The 20395-nt window shown below is 36.6% G+C and overlaps 2 protein-coding genes across 4 annotated transcripts in view; one reads left to right on the forward strand and one right to left on the reverse strand.

Annotated features, from left to right (window-relative positions):
* Window positions 1-9258, reverse strand: part of LOC120431155 (protein stum) — a 100918-nt gene extending 91660 nt beyond the window's left edge. The window contains exon 1 of the mRNA XM_052709110.1: window positions 7725-9258. The gene's annotated coding sequence lies outside the window, so the exon portion shown is untranslated. The remainder of the gene's footprint in view (window positions 1-7724) is intronic.
* LOC120428516 (receptor-interacting serine/threonine-protein kinase 4-like) lies at window positions 1743-6742 on the forward strand. 3 transcript variants are annotated; one of them, XM_039593536.2, is made up of 2 exons: window positions 1743-1896; window positions 2043-6742. In XM_039593536.2, the coding sequence occupies exon 2, from the start codon at window positions 2061-2063 to the stop codon at window positions 6600-6602; it is 4542 nt and encodes a 1513-aa protein (XP_039449470.1). In that variant the 5' UTR covers window positions 1743-1896; window positions 2043-2060; the 3' UTR covers window positions 6603-6742. The 3 variants fall into 3 exon arrangements, with proteins under 3 accessions (XP_039449470.1, XP_052565071.1, XP_039449471.1); XM_052709111.1 differs by having other exon boundaries at window positions 1753-1889; XM_039593537.2 differs by lacking the exon at window positions 1743-1896 and having other exon boundaries at window positions 4685-5639; window positions 5974-6051.
* Window positions 9259-20395: the final 11137 nt, after the last annotated feature.

Genomic DNA, 20395 nt, shown 5'->3' on the forward strand with positions numbered 1-20395 from the left:
CTATGACCAGCCCGGAAAATTGTGTGGAGACTTGCATGGAAATGACAATGATTCAAAATTGCTTCTTTTGACGTAGGAAATGTATAAAGAAGTAACCGCGAGGCACTAAATAGCGGCATTAAATCAGCATTATATTGGCATTTAATACCAGCAAATAATGCTTCAAAACATTAAATCAGCACTTTTCCCTTGAGAAATATTTCAAGTGGCGCACAGTGATGCCGATTTAATGCCTCACCGAAAGCTCGAACAAAAAAACTGCTTTATCGACGTCAAGGCTGGGGGAAAAAAAGGACAGCTAGCTGCTCCACACACTTAGTGGTGGGCCTCCTTTGTTTTGTTTTTTCTCCTGTTGCGTTTCATGTGTGAGTGTGACACTTTGATGTTATTCTTGCATTTTTCTCGTCGATCTCCAGGATGCGCGCCAGCCAACTGATGTATTCTGAAATGAGTGTTTGTTTTGAAAGTTTTAATCGATGTGTTTGATGCATCGAACATTAAGGAAGACTTTCTTTCTGCTGTTTCGAGTTTCTGGTTCATGAGAAAAACCCGTTGTCATTTTGTTGGACGAAAATTATTGACGAGTCACTCAGCAAATTGCGGCCATCCAGTCAAGTACAGTACAATCAATTACGGAAGGCTTGGGGTTAATAGGGACAAGTAATGGCTAACGGCTGACGTAAACTGTTTTTCCGAGGAGTGCTTGGTCCACGGTTGGCAAAATTTCACAAAGTGTATCAGACTTCCGGAAAGCAGCTTTTTGCATCATTCATTCAATTTACCAGAGAACTTTTGATAATGTCCTTTGTGCTATGGGCATATGTTTTGAAAAATTTGGCTTAATTACAGGCTGCAGTTTTCCACAAAAAAAATAAACAAAAAAAACACTTCAGTCAGCGGGAATTGAACCCAGTTCACGCAAAAATAAAACTGTTGCACACTGGGGGAAATGCGCCTTAGCCCGCATGCTTATTGGATCGGTGTAACGAGAGAAGAATAAAAGTCAATAAGAGCGTGCCTGGCTGAAATGTTTCCCGTATGGATGGGTTACTTTGTTGATAAACATGAAATGCTTTGAAGCACATTTTCAAGGTCGTTAATGGTGATTTAATGCCAGTTGTAATGCTGCAAAGTCTTGGTACTTTGAGGCATTCGCAAAGCTTATTTACTACTTCAAAACATTCGAGTGCTGATTTAGTACTGAATAAATACTTCAATTTAGTGCTTGTGGTTACTTGGGTATACCACATGTCATACATTATTGGAAATGCATGATGGTTTAAATTCTCAAACAATCATGCGTCTCCATGATAATGACTTAATGTGTGTCACTCACATTACAGCGATGTAAACAGAGTATAAACAAAGCTAGTTGCTTTGAAAATAATTAAAAAATCTGAGCTGTAAATATAATCCATATTTATCCCAAAATTACAAAAATTTCGCAGCAATTAAAACAATCACATGAAATGCTAAACCGCACACTTGTCTGCAATGAGCTCTGCAACGTCACATAACACAACTAAACCTGCGACATATCTCGTTCAATTCGTGAAACAAACACAATCAGCTGTTGATAACAAGCTTCGCTACGCAAGTAACGCAACGCCGAATGAACAGCGACGCCGGCGCGTCGCGCTTATACCGATACTAACACCAAATCGGCAGCACAACACATGTATCGGTTTGTTTATTTTTATTTTGCACTCTAACTACACCACCATCAGCGCGAGCGGGTGAGAACTGCTGTGCAGTTTTGCTCGGCAAGTGAGCGAGATCAGACATCAGAGTTCGAGTTCGGAGAAGCACCAGATTTTGGGTTTTTACGCGTTTTCTATGTTTATTCAACCATATTTTGGCTGTGAATCAGGTTCGAAAATATTGAGCGGGTAAGAAGTGAGTATTTTTGAGATTATTCCTTTGACATTGTGATGTTGTGCAACAAGTTCTTATCGCATGACTCATCTACCACGTCAGTTGAAAATTGCATTGATAAACGTAGATGATTGGCTTCCAGAACTTACAAGTTTCATCATTTGCAGGTCTTTTTTCGAGAAGGAATGGCGAATCAGGTGTACAAAAAAGACGGAACGTTGGGAGGAGCCCGTCATGGCGATTCGTACCAAGTGCACGTACTGATGCTGATCTTCGAGAGAGCGGGCCAAGCTGAGAATACTTTTGCGGAGTTCCGTCTGGCAACCGAAATGGAAGCTGCTGGAAAGTTCGACGATGCAGTTCTGAACTGGAGATGCGGTACCGAATCAAAGTGGTTGTTGGTACAGGTGAAGCACAAACAAAAAGCAACCAAGCTGACCGAGTCGAGTTTTTTTCCGGTTGAGGATAAAGAAAAGGCAAAAGGAGATTTTTCGGTGTACAAATACCTCGCATCAATGAGTGACGTCACGCACAACGATGGTGAATTCGCTGGTGATAAGAAATTTATAATCTATACCAATTGTGCCATAGATAACAAGATTGAAAGATGGTTTACCAAAGCGGAAATGAAGGATGAATTTGCCTTATTAACCAACAACAAGGAACTGTTTATGAATATGAATGCCGATGAAAACCGGGTCAAAAATATCGTTCAATTTATGAATCAAGATTTCATTCAGTTGGCCAAAACGATCAAAACCATTTTCATTGATGGAATCACCGACTATGAAGTTGATATCATAACAAAATACAGAGGTGCATTGGTGCAAAAAGTGTTGCTGGTCGAAAAAAAGGTAGCAAGGTTCACTCCAAGATTCATCAAAAGGGTAAAATTGACCCATAATGAAATGCTGTTACGGCAACAATTATTCGCTGAAGACAGCACATTGGCTCAACTCCAAAGCTTCAGCACATCCGACGAAAAGGTGGTCAAAACCCTTACAGGCAAGACGAACTCAGAGAATAGTCTTCCCTACTTTATTTCGGATACAGAGGTATTTGGTTACCTCAAAAGATTAATATTCGCTGTGAATCAACCAGACAACGAGGAGCTAAAATCCACGATCCAGAACGACTTGAAACATTTTTCTCCAACGAAGGAAGACATCGCATGTGAATGTTACACGGAATTGCTTTATGCGAAGTTACAGAAAATGATTTTTGATCGGTTGAGTTGCACAGGATTAAGCGCACGATTTCTCTCAAACGAAGATCTTTGCGAAGAACTTTCCACATTGCAACAAACCATCGAACAGTCCTCTTCCGATTGGCCGACACTGAAGTTCAACGGAGTGATGCAGAGTTTGCGTGTGAAATTTGTTAAAACCATGCAGCTTCCTAACAGGTACCCCCTGGCATTGAACACTACTACCGAAGCAGGATTACTTTCTAGCTTGAAAATATTTCAAACTGTTGAGAATCAAAACTATCGATATGCATCGTTCAAGGATATCAAAATTGTCAGTTTCTGTAAAAAACTGCGTGAAACTTTGGCCAAATCGTGTAAGGAGATCTTCCTGCTACTTAAAGATGATGGTACTAAGATTGAATGCATTGATGAATTACTAAAAGTTGTACTAAATAATACGAAAGTCAAACTGATTCTTCTAACTAATGATGATAATCGTGCAACTCAGTTTTTTGGAAATCACGAATATACTACTTTGAAGGACAGTGATACCAGGCTGGATAAGTTGGACCTACAAAGTCAACAAATGCTTTTTGCGAAAAATGTGTTATTTCAAGGAGTTGAATTGTCTTTGGGAGAAATAATTCAGACGCGAAAAGAACTTTTGAAAGACACCTTGCTAGAGAAGATTATCCAGGACGAATCCATCGAAATTGGTGAAGCACCTCCGGAAGTGGCAGTGAAAAATTACATACCACGTATAATTCGTAGATGTGATTCGGGCGATTCAACGTTCAAAAATTCCAGCGACTCTGACGATGATGATTCAAAGATGCTGCCAAGTTATAGTGAACACGAATTCATCAGGAAAATTCCTACCTTCTTCCAAAGTTATTATGTAGTTGTTCTATCGGCGGAACCGGGTATGGGCAAAACAACTCTTTGGAACCATCTCACACCGTTAATCAAGCAAACGTACACGGCAAGTTGGGTACTGCATATCAAACTTTTGGATTGCGTGAATGAGTTGCGGAAAGTTTATCGATTCGAGAACATCGAAATGGTCACAGAAGCTCTGATTCGAATCTTTCAAATCAAATCAAATTTTGAAAAGGCGCTTTTTTCAGCATCTTTGAGATATGGCGAGCGCAAAAAAACTATAATTCTGCTGGATGGGTTCGATGAGTTGCCTCACGATACTATCACTAGTGTGATGAGTCTTTTCAAATGTCTACAATATTACTCGTACTTGCTCGTGAACACACGAATCCATCAAAAAGTGGTTCTTGAGAGTGCACTGGACACAGCCACGTTTACATTGGAGCCGATTGATAGACACCAACAAATGGCACTCCTGAAAAGTACGTGTGATGTTCCTTCGAGTAACCAGGAACTTTCCTCATTAGTTGATCAGCTGTTCAACAAAATTCCTAGAAAATCTTTGGAGGCTGCAGAAAACATCATTGGTATACCGCTGATGGTTGTGATGCTGGCGGAAATCTTCAAACCACTCGTTCAGACGTTTTTGAAAGGCAGAGATTTTCGAGTGATCAACTCAATGTCGTTGGACTCGCTGACGCTTTTGGATATATATGAGCTTTTCGCGTACAGTTCATTTCGTCGACAGTCCATAGAAAAACAAAATCTTGACGCAGAAAACCCACTCACGGAACGACTACTGCACAAACAAAATTACTTGTACAAAGGATTCGTTAAACTGCATGGCTACCTTGGGCTTGTTAAGCTGGTTAAACAGCAGAAAATGCACTTGATATTTCGTGATAAAAAGGACATTTTGGAATTTCAGGAGCAAGCCGCTTTGCTCGATTCAGCAATCATCTCCAAGTACGAACAAGATATTCCCCACTTCAACCATGCATCGTTCTGTGAGTATTTTGCAGCAAAGTGTCTGTTTGTCCGCCTCACTCGCATGCAGAGGGATCAGCTGAAGGACTTTTTTGTCAAACCGGATGGTGTGCGTAATGCTCCCAAGAAACAGTGCATTGACGACTTGTACGACCTGTACCACAAAGTCCTCCGGGATTACGCGACGGTTCGAAAGTTTTTCTTCATGATGGCTAGAGAGGACGAGGAATGCTGGAAAATGCTGGAAGACCTTCTTTGGTCCATGAGACCGTATCCGCTGTTGTGGGCTTGCGAGGAAGGCTTTGCGGAGCTTGTCAAACGACTTTTGGAGGAAGATCCGTCGATTATAAACTTCAGGACCAAACAGAAGGAAACTGCACTGCATTTGTCGGCCGCTCAAGGAAATGATGCAATCTGTGCACTTCTTCTCAATGCGAACGTGGATAAGAATGCTGTTGGCAAAAATCGTCTGACTGCGTTGCACGTGGCTTCTTCAAAGGGACACTTTGAGGTCGCCAGTATACTGATCGCACGTGGAGCATCTTTGACGGTTGGGGATCGTAACCTGCACACGCCACTTCATCTAGCTGCTCAAGCTGGTCACGCCAAAATAGTTAGGCTGATAGCAAAGCAAGGGTTCGATGTGAACATACTGAACAAAAGTCGGTGGAGTGCTCTCCATCTGGCCATATTCAACGGTCATTTTGAGGTAGTTAAAATTCTGTTAGCTAATAATGCACGACTCAGAGTAGGAAAAGCACAAAATTGGCCGATGCTTCTGGGAAATCTCATTACAAATAACAAGTCTGCGATTGCTCAAATATTGGTTAAGCATGAGGCTAGGTTGCTTATGGATCCGGAGAACATTATAGAGATATTGCTATGGGCGATTAGACGAAACCATGTCAAAATTGTAAGCTCAATGAAATCAGCAGGAGATAATCTACATTTTTACGATACGCAGTCAAAAGTTTGCACCGTTAGACTAGCTTTGCGGAGGCAGTGTTTTCAAATAGCCGAAATTATCATATCCAACCAGTCAGGGACCTGTGAAGATGTTGATTATCCGTTACATGCTGCTGCCGAAGCAGGAAGCATTCAATGCGCTGCTCTCCTGCTAAAAAGAAATACAGCAAAAGTAAACACCATCGATGAAAATGGTTTAACTCCGTTGGATTTAGCGGTAAAGAAAGGTCACACGAGTATTGTTAAGATGCTGCTTGATGCAGGTTCCAAAATCAATGAAAATTTGCTGCACACAGCTGTTAGAAATAATTGTGATGAATGCGTTAAACTGTTACTTGCTTATGGCGCTGACATAAATTACGCCGATAGTGCCAACCAATGGACACCTCTTCATATAGCGGCCATTCGTGACAGTTTGGAGTGTGCATCAGAACTTTTGAAACACGAAGAGTGTCGAATCGTGGCCAAAGACAGTGCTGGTCGAACAGCACTCCATCTGGCTGTTACATACAAATCACTTGTAATAGTACGAGAAATCCTGAAGTTTGCCCATCACCGTAGTCTGGACACGCTAAAGGAGCTGTTATCCCGAAAAGACAACTCGGGCTGTACGGCGTTGGAACAAGCTGACGCCACTGGTAACTTTTACACCGCTTATGACATCGCTGAAAAGGTTTCATTTGTAGAAAAATGCTGTCTCGTGTGAAAAAGGTGAATTTTGAGCAATTGGAATCAACGACTTCTTTGTATCATATTCGTATAATAACAACTAAGATTTTTTCTAAATTAACGTTAGTGAATTTTATAAGAACAATCGGAACAATAAAGCACATCTTTAACTGTAAACTGATATCATCTGCATCTGTTAATGCCGTATTCGACGGATAAAAACATTTTTTTAATCAAAATTGTTTTGTAGTTGTACATGTTTCAAGGAATTATAGAACAATGTTACCACCCCCGCACCAAAAAAAAAAAAACAGGTGCGAAATCCTTGAACACAGTCAAGGAGGTTTTTCCACCTCCAGCTCGGCCATGCCGGCTCGGTGTACGATATCAATTGTATTATTCATTTGAATACAGCAGTGGAAGGCGAGACTGGGCTAGTCCAGGTGAGGGGTAAGCGGTTAAAGGTGTAACATGCGAAGAATCGAGTCCAGCTAAGGAAAATCTGGGTTGAAATGTTTACCTTTTCATTTCTTTCGTACACTCCTCCACCGTATACCACGTCACACGGTTCGTTTGACCGAATTAAATTCAGTCACCTAGTTTCTGGGGCCCAGAACATAGCAGTTGCTTAAGAAAGAAAAATCCGTGAAATTATAAAAAAAAATCGATTTTAAAAAATGAGCTGTCCATCCAAAAGCACTGTAATTATTTTCCTTAGCCTCAGTTCCAAGGAACTGCGGCGAATTGTTAAAATTACCCTCACTTTGCAACGTTCCAGACCTAATCTAACAAATGGAAAAATGCGCCCATTTCGCTAATGGGCAGTTCAAGCCGGCCACACCCAAGCTCACCAAGCTTCTGACGTGATTGTGCATTATGGTCAGTCATTTGCAAGCCATCAGGTGTAAGTCGGTGATTGGCATTTTTTTTCCAGAATAGCACAAAATAGTTTAAAGAATATTTTATACTGAAGATTTTTACAAAACCGCAGTTTACAATTTATTTAGATCTAGTAATTAGCATCACGCTTTAGACACAATCTAACAAAGTCGCCTTCTTGCTATAGTTAAACTTAATCTAGAATGCAACAAATAACTTATCGTGATGGAGATAATTCAGGCCCCACTCCCAGTCTGACAACTCCAATAAACTATCTCACCTTTTATTCTCGGTTAGTTATCGTCTGCAAGTAGCTCGTGTGTACTACGTCCGTACTAAGCTATGGAACACTTTTGTGGGGAAACCTTTCGCTCGGCAAATATATTTTCGTCCTGTGTCTTCTCTCCCTTCACTTGCTAGTTAAAACTCAGCCACGAGCATTAGTTGCACACTAATTTATATACGAAAATTTACGTTCCTCTCACGTTGATTGATAGTTTCCGCGCAGCGCCACAAACCACGGAAGAGCTCATCTGAACCACTGAAACCACTATCACTACACACCACTATCACTTGGCCGGGATCACCAGCCAAGAATCGCGTGTTGCATTCTTCACCACAGCGCCACACCAGGTTAAGGGTTAAGTGCCACTCCTTTTCTGGTCGAGTTACGATCCTTTTTTTTCTCCTGTGTGGTGTGCACCTGTTTGAATTAAAAATTGTAGGCACGTCACTCTCGATTTTGTTCCTTGAGGCTATTATCATCATTAGCGCATTTTAATAGGGTCAGCTACGTGGCCTACATGGTGAGAGTTTTTACTTTTGAAGAAAATGAATTTAAAAATATTTTCATCTAAATTGACTCAGAACCTATCACTACTTAATCATTGAAAAAAGACAATGGTTTAGTTTAATCTCCCGCCCGTGTGGATCAATCGGACCGCGCACTGGACTCACAATCCAGAGGTCGCTGGTTCGAATCTCGCGGTGGGCGCTCTAAAATGCTTTGTGTAAATATGGGTATTCGGCGCCGTCGCTCCGTGCCATACTTTCATACACTTAGGAGCCCAGGGCGGCGAAGTCCTTGTAGATAAAAAGGAAGACACTAGTGGTTGGTACTAGCAATGGTGGCCGACAGCTATAAAGTCAACTTCGTTTTTTAGATTAATCTTTTGTAAACAAAAAAAATACATAATTTACCTACGTGGTTGGTGTCACAAAAGATTCGGAAATAATTTTCGGATAGATTATAAACTTTTTGGAAACAAAATGCGCATTAAACAAGGAACCAACTAAGTTCAATTAAGATCTAGTCTCAACAAGTATGGACAGAGTAGCCAGAGCGTGGATCATTTAAACTCGTTTGGTTTATTTTTGAATTTTGGATTACCTTTCCAACGATAAGTCGGACGATGGATCTGGACTTAGTTTTCAAACATGGAAGTGAGACCCGGCTTCGAAAAATACATAGATTTAAATGCGAAAACACATTTGTCAACATAACTTTTGAACTCCTTATCGAAACTATATTTTTTAAAGTCGATTTATGGACCAAATCCAAATCAAATGCGACCGGTCTGGCCTAAATCGGTTCAGCCATTTGCCAGACAGACATTTGTTCCGTTTTCGATTCTGAATCAACATATGTGAAGGTGGGTCTACGAGCTTTATGTGAAAAGTTCATTTTTAAAATTAGGCCTCACCTCAGTTAGGATGGCAATGAATCAAAATAGTTTTTGATGAAGGCAAAATTATTTTTGAATAAATTAGGCTGGTACAAATTGTATTTAAAGTTTTGTCCCTATGCTATGACAGAGTTTAGGGGGGGGGGATAAGAAAATAAATAATAATCAATAATCAAGCCAACCCAGTCAAAATTACTGTAAACCTCTCAACGGGATATTTAGTAGACATCAACGAGCCTGTAGAGCGGTTATTATTTAAGTTAATAAAGTAATGCTACTGTCAATAATTTGCAAGTCTCGATGAATTAGTTTTTTACTGAAGTTTTAAGTCTATTCCGATCCGTGGTCCCAAAACACAAAACTTGTTGAAAGATTTTTAATAAAAGCACAAATTAACGTATTCGAAATATTTAGCAGCTAATTAAACAAGTTTTTTAAAAAGAAAATTTACATTTTTGGTTATATTTTTTTAAAAATCCGATTTTGTTAGCATTTTAACAATTTTTCTGTGTAAATACCAATAACTTTAATGATGTATTTTTTAATAAATAAATAAGATTGAGGTTCACTGATTAGGGATATGCCAACTAGAGCGTCCATTTTTCCGTCCCGGGATTTACCGTAAAAAAAAATATTTACCGTTTCCAGGGAAATTTGTAATTTTCCGGGAATTACTGAAATCAAAGTAAAAATATACTAACATTTTTGGCACATATGTTTTGAAAATACAGTCCAGACTCGATAATCCGAAAGCCTCGGAAAAATTTTACTTCGAATAATCGAATCATGAAAAAACAAATTTTCGCTGTCTAATTTTTGATTGTCGAGCTTAGGTTTGACTCCTTAACTACGCTAAAATGATAAAGAATGTTTTTGCAATTCCGTCGTGAAACTACTTACTTTTCCTGTCATTCTTGAACGACGAAATAGCCTACTTTTCTGTACCAAAAATAACAGAATCGAATAGCAACACTTTTCAAAATAAATGCTGAAAAGTTCTACTTTTCAGCACTGAAATGAGTGCTGAAAAGTTGAACTTTTCAGCACTTGTTTCGAAAAGTAACACTTTTCAACATTTTTTTTGATTTAATCGATTTATTGACAAAATATATGAAAATTAGACTTCAAATTTCACTCAATGGGTGTTTTTCGGAATTGCAAAAAATGTTGTATGGAACTCGTTGCAAAACTTGATTTTTTCAGCACTCTTCGTATTTATCCAACTCGGTGAACCTCGTTGGATAAATGTACGACTCGTGCTGAAAAAAACATCTTTTTGCAACTTGTTGCATAAACTACTATTAAATCCAAGATGGCGGCCAAAATGGCGGTGATGCAATATTGAAAAATGCATTTTATTTTTTAATAGGCAATCAACAACTCAAATTTGACTAAAATGGGGTCGTAGAACTCAAATTTTCTGTTAAAAACAAGAAAATAAAAATAAATACGAAAACAAAATATTTTGTTCCTGATTCGATTATCCGAAGTCCCATACAAACCTTCGGATAATCGAAACTTCGGATAATCGAAGCTTCGGATAATCGAGTTTGGACTGTTTGTTGAAAAATTAAATAAAATGTAAATATAAAAAATAAAGCTAGAATTGTGCTTGTGCTCTGAAAAAATCTTAAATGAAGTCATTTATCAAGAAAACTATGTAACATAAACCATACCAGAGATGGAACCATTAAAAAAATCAAAAAAAAAAACTACTTCACTATATGGTGCTCAGAGAACGCAAACAATGTAACTATGAATGAGTTGTGATTTATCAAAAATAGCGTTAGATGGAAAAATAAACACAAAAACATTGAATTTCAAGATGAAGCATTAAATTAATTATTTTGTTCAAAAGCTGAAACCAGTAGTTTTTTTGATTGAAAATTAATTTCATGAAAAACAAAATGTCTGCATTATTTTGATATATTTTTTATTATATTCCAATTTTATTCCACTTTATGTGTTAATGTAAATTTCAATCAAATTCACTCAAACTGGTCACAGAGGCATGTATAAAAGCAATTTAATAGTTGTAAAAAAAAAACCTCACAACATGACAAAAAAAAAAAGTTTAATTTGTCTTTTTTAAACGCAGCTCACACATATTACGATCACAAAAAGTGGCTGTAGTATACAACGTTGTTGCAAAAATTCACGTTTCCCGGGATGTATTAATTTTTCTTCAAGATTACATTACACAAATAAGTTTGTTTTGCTTTTAAAGGAATATTGTTAGATTTATAAATAAGAACATACAACTTTTTATAACAATCACTGCTAATATCATTTATTTTGATTTTAATTTTTCATGCATAAAACATAATTCTCCTATTAAATATTTGAGTTTTTTTTTTTTGCAAAAAATCTTCCATGGAACTTCAAGTTGTGTTCGAAACATTTCAATAACTTCTCTTTACTGTGTTTTTAACATTTCTCTAGTTATATACTAATCAAGATACTAATACACTTATTTATAAACATACTTTTTTAAATTTTACTTGATGAATATTCAACATGACGAATCCAAAAGTTTTTTTTTCATTTCTATCGCTCTTTTAAATAGAAATATTTCTTCTCTGTTACTAAACGGGCAACCAAAATTAAAACAAAACTGATTTCATTTCCATATGGTAGCTGACCCCATTCCATGACGCTAACGAATATATACAATCCTGCACTGCATCAACGCTTTGCGACCAATCACCTTAATTCACCGTGCCCAGTCCTTCTGCGGTTCTGGCGATTCTTTCGGCTCGCCAAAATCAATCCATTAGCGTAATTAAACGTAACCAGCAACTACCCTCACACTAGCACTTTTCACACTTTTCACTTCCAATGGCTAGATTTACAACCTCGTCGGATTCATCCCTCGCTTCCCTTTGGTTGCTCACCATCACAAACTTCCAGTCGTTGAAGCAAGTCACCGTTTCCGGCCAATAATCCACCAAACTACTGCCGAGAAGGCACAACACTTATTCAATTATGTAAGTTTCAGCTGACTTCCGGCCGGGCCCATGCAGGTCGTTGATTGACTGCAGGTTGCAGCCCCACGTTGGTTGTTTGAGTTGTGGTCCTCTTTTTTTTTTTTTTGTAGAGCCTTATGACCACTGCGTGGTCCTCTTGCCAAAACAACGTGCCCCCTCTTCATACACACACACACACACACGTGGATAAGATTGTGGCAAACGCGCGAGTGACAAGTTGGGTCGTCAATTTTGCAAAATCCCTCCAACGCTTCGAGGAGCCAACTATGCCACCAACCAAACGAAAAACCCCAGGAACCGTCCGAAGTTCCTCGCGGTCCGAATTCAAAACAAGTACTAATCGACGATTATAACGATTCTCGCCCCGAGAGGTGTACCACCGCGTTCTGTTGGGGGTCTACGGCGGAGAGAACCCGACTGACCGAGACGGTTGACGTCCACGCCGCCGACGAGGGTTCCCCTCTTGCCCTCCTCCTCGGCCAGCACACGTGGAGGTAAAATCCTTTGAAGGTACCTATACCGAAAGGTTTCTTCGTGCGAGAGAGACGCTAGGAAGAGCACTCGCGGCAAGTTGGGTTGAGTTGAGTTCAGGAGAACGCGGCTCACAAAAGGTGTAAGGATACTTGTTTAGTGATGAATGTTTGAAAAGGGCGTAATGATTTTAACACTGATTTTATATCAGTCATCAATATTAACTTGAAACAGACATTGAAGAGTCAATACCACAACTTACTCACGCCATTTTGAAACCATGCCATTGGTTGCCTGAGCTCTGGCTTGCGTGCCCCGGCATCTATACCGGCCAGATTGATGGTGGAGAAGTGTGGCGTGTTCTACTTAAGGCATAGGGAGCAAGCACACTATCCAGCGAAACGGTGGCCCGAAATTTGAAACAAAATGTGCAAAAAAAAAGTCTGAAGAATATAATAAAATCAGAAGACCATGAAACATAATGCGTCCCCTCAAAAATGACTCGTTTCTCTTGCCAATACAGTGGACTCTCTGGCTGTCGATCTTGTCGATATCAATATTGCTCCAGCTGTCAATAAATTTTTCAGTCCCTTCAAACAGATTGCTTTGATTTTTCATTCTATAATTTGATAACTCCCGTTCTCGACGGTCCCTTCAAATCGACAACGAGAGAGTCCACTGTATTTAGAAAAATGATAATACAGGTTTTCGAAACAACTAGAACATAACAATAATATGAAATATGATTCGTTCAGGAAACAGAAAAAAGAAAAAGAACTTAGGCGTCATCCATAAAGTACGTACGCTTTTAGGGGGGGAGGGGGAGGGGGGTTTGCGAGACTGTGACGTCACGCTAGGTTTTTTTTATGATTGCATAATATTAATTTGAAATGTACACAATTAAATTAAATCCTCTTTTCTAAAATTGTTTGCTTACTATTATTTAGAAGTATCACATTTCAATTGATCATATATTCAAATTTTTTTATCAGCTGGAACTTCAATATTTTGCAAATTCTTGCTCGATATAAATAAATGCTTTGAATGCAGGGTGTTCATAGCAAAACTGCTATAAATGGTTTGAACTTATTAGATTCAAAGCTGTGCAAAACAGTTTTCATGATTTTTCAATACTTGAATGTTATACCAGGTCTTCTTATTTTTAAAAGATACAAAACTGTTTTTTTTATATGTATCGCAATGTTTATTCTAAAAAATGAATAAATAAAAAAATATTTTTTTTCATATTAAAATTGGATTTTTTTTTAAATATGAGAGTTTAAAGAAATAATAACTATAAAAAATCCCATTGAAAACAAGGGGGGGGGGGGGGGGGTTGGCAAAATGTGACGAACTTTTTGAGAGGGGGTTCAACCTTGCGTGACAAAGTGTGACAAAGGGGGGAGGGAGGGTTAATTTTGGCCGATTTTTGCGTGACATACTTTATGGATGACGCCTTAGTATTCATGTAATACATTGTTACATTGTTAAAAATAACCCGGAAAAGTTTGAAAAATAGGTGATTATACAGCATTTTTGCAGATTCAAAAAGTAAATAACATTTCTCCTAAAATGGTCATTAAAGTTTTTTTTTGTATGGACAACTGTCCACGAGGCCGAGGGGGGAAGGGGTCACAGATTCCCAAAAAAAAGTGTTCACGTGGTTTATGGATGGTCCCATTATTATTATAGTCTTTTGAGAATGACAAGAAAAGTAAGTAGTTTCACAACAGAATTGCAAAAAGACGCTTCCCTATGAATCACCAATTTGCTCATTTCGTCTGGTGTGTGCTATCTTGTGACAACGACCATTTTGGTCGAAAATGAGTTAATGATGACGTTTTGCTACTTACTTTTCTTGTCATTCTCAATTCGTTGGGAGCACTATGCTGCCGTTTTACGGCGATATGATGTATACGCCATTGAGGTGATTTTGCTGTAGACACGATTTTCTGTTTTTGTTCATTTTTTCAATTTAAAATGACTAATTTAAGGTCTGCTCTGTAGAAACTGTTAAAAAGTACAATAAAAATGTGGCCCCTACAAAATTTCTTGTTTTTTCCTGTTCTCTACGATTTTAAACCACAAACATCATTTGGCCGGAAAAATATCAATAAAAAATCACTACTTACTTGCCCAATGATGTATGTATACATTGCTCGATCAAAGCTGGCTTTATTTTTTGTGCCAGCTATTTTGATAGCTGAGCGGATCCCGTAATGCATTGTCCACGTGGATACTTTAAGGGGGGGGGGAGGGTATTAGGGATCGTTCTTTTATTACGTAACGCAGTTGGGGGGGAGGGGGGGGGGGTTGGAGGACACTCCATACACAATTTTTAAAATTTGTATGGACATTTTGTTACGAGGGGGGGGGGTCTAAAAATCCGATTTTTTTTGGGTTACGTAATAAAAGAACGTTCCCTTAGCGATTGTCTACGCTCCATAAACACATTTTTTGCATGAACAATTGTCCGCAAGGGAGGTTGGTGGGTCTAGAATTTTCAAAAAAGTGTCTACGTGGATGTGGATAAGGTGTCATCCATTAAGTACGTCACATTAAAATCAGCCAAAATTTACTCCACCCCCTTTGTCACGATTTCCCTACACAGCAAAAAATCCGATGGTAAAATCGCATGCAAAAGCATGCACATCACCTTCGTCAAAATAATCACTTAATATTACACACTGCATGTACAATTTTTGCAAACACAAAAAAAGTTGCAACCGACGGGATTCAAACCCAGCACCAACAGTAAGGACTGGCGCCTTAGCCCACTCGGCCATCAGACCGATGAAAAATGGAAAGGATAAACACATATATGCGCTTGACATTTCGGTCAAGTAGGTTTCCCATACTGATGGGCTACATATTTAAGAGTGTAAAATCACATAAAATTGCATAAAATAATGTAATATTTATTTTACACCCAGGCCTTTTACACGCAGCTGGATTACTACTTTTTTAGCTGTGTATGCTTTTAACACGCAACGTCACGCTTACTCAAAACCCCCCTCTTCCCTCAAAACGTGACGTACTTTATGGATGATGCCTAATGGACGTCCCCTTAAGAATTAAATTGAAATAATGTAATAAAATATTGCCCAGTCTTGATTTGGTCCCAAAACCTCAAATCAACATTCAAACAGTATTGAATTTGACTTCTATCAATTGAGCAGTTCTCTACGGAATCGGTCTTTTTTCTTTAATTTTAATTTTTGTATTTTTTAATCCGGCTGAAACTTTTTTGGTGCCTTCGGTATGCCCAAAGAAGCCATTTTGCATCATTAGTTTGTCCATATAATTTTCCATACAAATTTGGCAGCTGTCCATACAAAAATGATATGTGCAAATTCAAAAATCTGTATCTTTTGAAGGAATTTTTTGATCGATTTTGTGTCTTCGGCAAAGTTGTAGGTATGGATATGGACTACACTGAAAAAAAATGATACACGGTAAAAAAAATTTTGGTGATTTTTTATTCCACTTTTTGTCACTAAAACTTGATTTGCAAAAAAACACTATTTTTAATTTTTTTTATTTTTTGATATGTTTTAGAGGACATAAAATGCCAACTTTTCAGAAATTTCCAGAATGGGCAAAAAATCTTTGACCGAGTTATGATTTTTTGAATCAATACTGATTTTTTCAAAAAATCGAAATATCGGTAGCAAAAATTTTTCAACTTCATTTTTCGATGTAAAATCGAATTTGCAATCAAAAAGTACTTTAGTGAATTTTTGATAAAGTGCACCGTTTTCAAGTTATAACCATGTTTAGGTAACTTTTTTGAAAATAGTCGCAGTTTTTCATTTTTTAAAATTAGTGCCCATGTTTGCCCACCTTTGAAAAAAATATTTTTGAAAATCTGAGAAAATTCTCTATATTTTGCTTTATTGAACTTTGTTGATACGACCCATAGTTGCTGAGATATTGCTATGCAAAGGCTAAAAAACAGGAAAATTGATGTTTTCTAAGTCTCACCCAAACAACCCACCATTTTCTAATGTCGATATCTCAGCAACTATAGGTCCGATTTATAATGTTGAAACATGAAACATATGTGAAATTTTCCGATCTTTTCGAAAACAATATTTTCAAAATTTTGAAATCAAGACTAACATTTAAAACGGGCCAAACATTCAATATTACGCCCATTTGAAATGTTAGTCTTGATTTTAAATTTTTGAAAATATTTTTTTCGAAAAGATCGGAAAATTTCACATATGTTTCATGTTTCAACATTATAAATCGGACCTATAGTTGCTGAGATATCGACATTAGAAAATGGTGGGTTGTTTGGGTGAGACTTAGAAAACATCAATTTTCCTGTTTTTTAGCCTTTGCATAGCAATATCTCAGCAACTATGGGTCGTATCAACAAAGTTCAATAAAGCAAAATATAGAGAATTTTCTCAGCTTTTCAAAAATATTTTTTTCAAAGGTGGGCAAACATGGGCACTAATTTTAAAAAATGAAAAACTGCGACTATTTTCAAAAAAGTTACCTAAACATGGATATAACTTGAAAACGGTGCACTTTATCAAAAATTCACTAAAGTACTTTTTGATTGCAAATTCGATTTTACATCGAAAAATGAGGTTGAAAAATGTTTGCTACCGATATTTCGATTTTTTGAAAAAATCAGTATTGATTCAAAAAATCATAACTCGGTCAAAGATTTTTTGCCCATTCTGGAAATTTCTGAAAAGTTGGCATTTTATGTCCTCTAAAACATATCAAAAAATAAAAAAAATTAAAAATAGTGTTTTTTTGCAAATCTAGATTAAATTTTCAAAACAACCTATCCCTCATGGGTTTCCTATGCAGATAGGACCTTTTGAAAATTTAATCGAGAAATCAAGTTTTAGTGACAAAAAGTTAAATAAAAACTAACCAAATTTTTTTTACCGTGTATCATTTTTTTTCAGTGTAGTCCATATCCATATCTACAACTTTGCCGAAGACACCAACTCGATCAAAAAATTCCTTCAAAGGATACAGATTTTTGAATTTTCACATATCATTTTTGTATGGACAGCTGCCAAATTTGTATGGAAAATTATATGGACAAACTAATGATGCAAATTGGCTTCTTTGGGCATACCGAAGGCACCAAAAAAGTTTCAGCCGGATTAAAAAATACAAAAAAAATCGAATGACCGAAAACTCAGAGAATTGCTCAATTCTCAATGTATACATACATCATGATGAGTAAAATTGGCGTATACATCATAGTTCAGTGGTTCTCAACCTTTTTTGTTGCATTCCCCCCTTGGCTTATTTGAAAGACCTTCATTCCCCCCTCCCTCATTTTTAACTATTTTTTGGTAAAATTGAATAATTAACATAATTTTTTATTTAATAATTAATAATTAAAGATTGATGTTTTAAAATCATGAGTAAACGAATCATACAAAAATTTAAAATTTGTTTTTGCGAAATAAACTGAACTGCTTTTGTTCTTTTCAATTTGTTTGATTTAATCAAAAATAATTGAAAAATTTTTGTTCTAAAAAAAAATTACAGACGAAAGGATTTAAAAAAAAAATGCTGAACGCAAATAAAGAAATTAATTCTTATATTTTTAGGAATAAAAAAGTCTTTGTTAATGATATAAAGAGCACAACAACAAAAAAATAAAATAAAAATTTACTTAAACAATGTGTTTGATTCAAACATTATTTAAAAAGTTTTGTTTTAAGAAAAAAAAAACAAAGGGATTTAAAAAAACTAAACGCAAAAAAAAGAAATTAATTCTTATAAATATCATTAGGAATTAAAAAAATAATGATAGAAAGAGCACAACAACAAAAAACATATTAAAATTGTTTTTAAGCCTGACAGAATTCAATCTTACATAAATTATTGTGAAGATATTTTTTTAATTTTTATTTTCAATTCAATGTTTGTCAACAAAAATTGAAACTTTCAGTTTTATTATTACAAGAAATGTAGTTTTATTATTCAGCATAAACCTCACCAAAATTCTAAAAGAAAATCAAATCAAACAGTCACAAACAATATTTCCAATGTTTTTAAAAGAACAGCTGAGATGGAAACGACAGCAAAACACAAATTAATGAAAATGATCATGATGGACAAACTGCAAAAATAATCCAGATTTTTTGAATAAATCTGTTTCAAATATTTTAAGCAGTTTCGATCTCACTAGGTTTTTTGGCCAAATTTTCCCAAGTTTTTGTTTAATTGCATTTGAAGAACCTTCTGTTACCAAGCGGTTAATGAAAAGGAAATAGTTGCAAGGAGCACCAAATCTCTATGAACCAGCCATTCACACAAGTTTAAAATTGTTATTTCGGTAAATAAAATTAATTGAATTGAATTGAAATTGAAATTTTTAAGAACTGATCAAAATTGTCTGATTCGTATGAAAACATGGAGGATTACTAAGAAAGACAATGACTTAATTTTTGAAAACACATTAAAGACATTGAATTTCTTTTGCATCCTCATTCCCCCCCAAGAATGCCCAAATTCCCCCCCAGGGGGGAATTCCTCACCGGTTGAGAAACACTGTAAGTTTGTTTGCTTAATAAAATGGGCCCCTGAGCATTTTTTTGAAAAATTTTTTCGTCAGGAGAGCTTTTAAGATTCTTTATCAGACTGTACAATAAAATTGAAAATGTCCAAAATGGCGTATACATCATATCGCCGTAAAATGGCAGTATGCTAAGAAGGTTGTTGGTACTCCGGGACCCTCTTGGATGGGACATTGTATTTCCACGAATGCTCTGGACACTATTTGCCGTGGTTATAGCACCACAACTCGCTCAAAAAAAAACTTGAAATAATTTTTTTTAGACCAAAATTGAACATGCTTACAAAAGATTTTTTGTTTACAAAATATTTGAAAATTGGTTAAAACTGCAGTAAGTAAGTCGAAAATTTCAAGGAATACACCTCAATATTTTTTAGAAAAGGCTGTGATACTGCTCTAATAATCAACATAAATTAGACTTTTTATGTTGTTTAACGTAAAATTGATTGCTGAATCGAATGCAATCATTGGTTTTCCGAAAAAAAGTAAAGCTTTTTTTGCAGCTGCTGTACAATTCGTGACTTAACAGCGCAGACTTTTATAAAAAGGATGTTCTGCTTGCATTGAAACGTCACGGAAATTCTCAATACTGTGTCTTTGCGAAAAATTTACCAATTTTGATCCTTTTTTCAGGATATGATCAGCTTTTGCAAAATGGTTCCTGACCATCCGGAGGTGGTTTTGAGGTGTTTTTTGCTGATTGATGTGCCAGAAAACACGATATTTCGGTTTATTGCAGTTTATACTTCACTTGCGTAAAAAGTCAAGGTTATAAATCTTTGAATATTTTTAATAGTTGGTTTTACAAGCCTTAAACTATACAGAATCCAATAACAACATCTTTTTCGCCATTAACTCAAGTTTTAAAATGTTCGCACTGGTATACTAGCCCAGAGAATGTGTCAGTACATTTTTACTTTCAAGGCACACTTGTGACACGTGCTTTTTAGATTTTTTTTAACTGGTGTAACCAAATTAGTTGAAAAATAGAGCGTTTGTTTAGCGATAATTAACGAATTGTTTGATTCAAAAAGTTTGACTCCATCATCCATAGTTCAGAAAATATTTACCATCAAAATTTAAAAATAGATTTTCTCGAAAAATACTAAATGGTCGTTGTCACAAGATAGCACACAACAGACGATTTTTTGTTTGACATGTGTATTTATGCCATACGTTTAATTTCAAACATTTAAAATTCAAAATTTTCATTAAAGATCCTATGTTTGTGAAAAATCTTCCGGTT

The sequence above is a fragment of the Culex pipiens genome, chromosome 2 (assembly GCF_016801865.2).
Source record: "Culex pipiens pallens isolate TS chromosome 2, TS_CPP_V2, whole genome shotgun sequence".
Classification (NCBI taxonomy): domain Eukaryota; kingdom Metazoa; phylum Arthropoda; class Insecta; order Diptera; family Culicidae; genus Culex; species Culex pipiens.

Excerpts from the sequence above, each read along its gene's own strand:
- LOC120428516 (XM_039593536.2), top strand. The coding sequence starts at position 2,061 with ATGGCGAATCAGGTGTACAAAAAAGACGGAACGTTGGGAGGAGCCCGT.